General features: G+C 36.1%; 2 protein-coding genes across 13 annotated transcripts in view; both read right to left on the reverse strand.

Moving 5' to 3' along the window:
* LOC122088770 (transcriptional corepressor LEUNIG_HOMOLOG-like) overlaps window positions 1-1,626 on the reverse strand; it is an 87,715-nt gene that overhangs the window by 45,561 nt on the left and 40,528 nt on the right. The gene's annotated exons all lie outside the window — the stretch shown is intronic.
* Window positions 1-1,626, reverse strand: part of LOC122088773 (stress response protein NST1-like) — a 28,959-nt gene that overhangs the window by 3,183 nt on the left and 24,150 nt on the right. For 4 of the 9 annotated variants that reach the window (XR_006143137.1, XR_006143134.1, XR_006143141.1 and 1 more), the window contains exons 3-4: window positions 1,117-1,322; window positions 45-99 (exon numbers count right to left, since the gene is read on the reverse strand). Coding sequence is in view for 1 of the 9 variants with exons in the window: in XM_042658103.1 (XP_042514037.1) it covers window positions 1,152-1,322 (171 nt within the window). In the remaining 8 variants the exon portion in view is untranslated. Of the gene's footprint in view, window positions 1-35; window positions 100-700; window positions 847-944; window positions 1,323-1,626 lie in introns of those variants that run through there. The other 5 variants (XR_006143138.1, XR_006143136.1, XR_006143135.1 and 2 more) reach the window with 4 other exon arrangements.

Genomic DNA, 1,626 nt, shown 5'->3' on the forward strand with positions numbered 1-1,626 from the left:
AATGAAGGTGAAGAACAAAGAAGAAGAAGAACAACAATTTGTACTTGCTGTATCAAGGATTAGGTCGAGTTGCTTCTCCAGTTTCTTCTTTCTCCAGCTCTGCATGCACAAAGTGAAAGGGAGAGGTAAGGAGGCGAGGGTAATCGGGAACGAAAGTTCCTTTTTTTAACACCTTTGGAACGAAACTGTCGGACAGAACGGGCTTTTGTCGTTCCGTCTTTCCTCTTTCAAATCGTTTTTTTTTTTTTTTTTCAATTTTTGGTTCAAAAAAACTGAAACACAACATATGATTGCCAAACAGATTTTTGCGTTTTTTCGTTCCAATAGAACGAAAAAACGATAGAAACGTTTTTTTGAAACAATACCAAACGAGCCCTTAGCCATGTAGCCTTCATCCATTCCTGGGATTTCTTTAAGGCTTAAGCATAAATTATTCAGGTAACTTTCGATTTTGCCCTCTTGGTAGCAGTGGGACATGCATGGTTTTTTTTCCTACAAAGATTGCAACTAAACAGTAAGTTGTGGAATTTTATCTGACATTTGAAGATCCATCAAAAGTTTTGTATCTTCTTGCGGAAAGTTATGGTTGGTGCTTGAAACACTACAGCTGAGTTAGTTTGTTTCTTTCTTTCTTTCCTGCCACTCCCCATTGTAGCATGTTTTGGAAAGAACTTGAGACTTAATAGCATGCACTTCTAACGTGTGGAATTTTGCAAAGAGGATTCTGGCTGCTGAAACCCTAGGTTTAAGAACAGAATACTTCCAATCCCTATCCATGTGTGAGTTGCTAAGAGGATATTCTTGCCATATCCTCTTATTTCATTTGATTGGCTCTCAACTCTTTAACTGTTGCAATAGCCCATAACTGGGTTAGGAGAGCTATAATTTTTTTTTTGGTACAAAGGAGAGCTATAATTGATAGTATGGAAAGTTCTAATCTTGGATTTCTTCTATTTAGCCAAGTTACTTTTATTTCCATTATATATATATATATGTAAGGCAATTTAGAATTCATTCAATTCACAAATTGGCGCAAGTGCAAAACTTGACCTATAGCTCCGTCCAAAAAGAGCTGAAAAAAAAAAAAAAAAAAAAAGGTCGGTTCATATCACTCACTGTTGGGAGAAAATCAAGTATAGAAACGTATGGACTTAGAGAGGGGTGGTAACAACAAGGGCCTCCAAAATTTTCTTCTCCAGCTCTTGTTCACCAATCCACATGGAACTCTGCCGATGCAAAAGCTCCTTCTTTTCCTTCTTTTTTTCCTCTATTCGTTTTTCTCTTGATCTCCAACATTCCAACTTCTCTGCTCTTTCTTTCAACTGCATCGACCACAACCAGAAATGTGAACAAGGGATGGACCCAAAAGAACATCAAGAATAAAAAATAAAAAAAATTAAAAATTAAAAAATTAAAAATTAAAAAATAAAAAAATAATAAAAATTTCTTGACTGAGTGAATTCATTCATTCTGGAAGCATCATGTAATTGTGCAAGACCCAAAAAAACACAGAAAAACGTTCCCTCGTCCTTCCTAAGATTCATGGTAAGCTGTTTTACCAAACCATGGTTGAATACCTTGTCAGGCAACATTTAGCTATCGATAAAACTGAACCCATCACATCCT

The sequence above is a fragment of the Macadamia integrifolia genome, chromosome 9 (assembly GCF_013358625.1).
Source record: "Macadamia integrifolia cultivar HAES 741 chromosome 9, SCU_Mint_v3, whole genome shotgun sequence".
Taxonomy (NCBI): domain Eukaryota; kingdom Viridiplantae; phylum Streptophyta; class Magnoliopsida; order Proteales; family Proteaceae; genus Macadamia; species Macadamia integrifolia.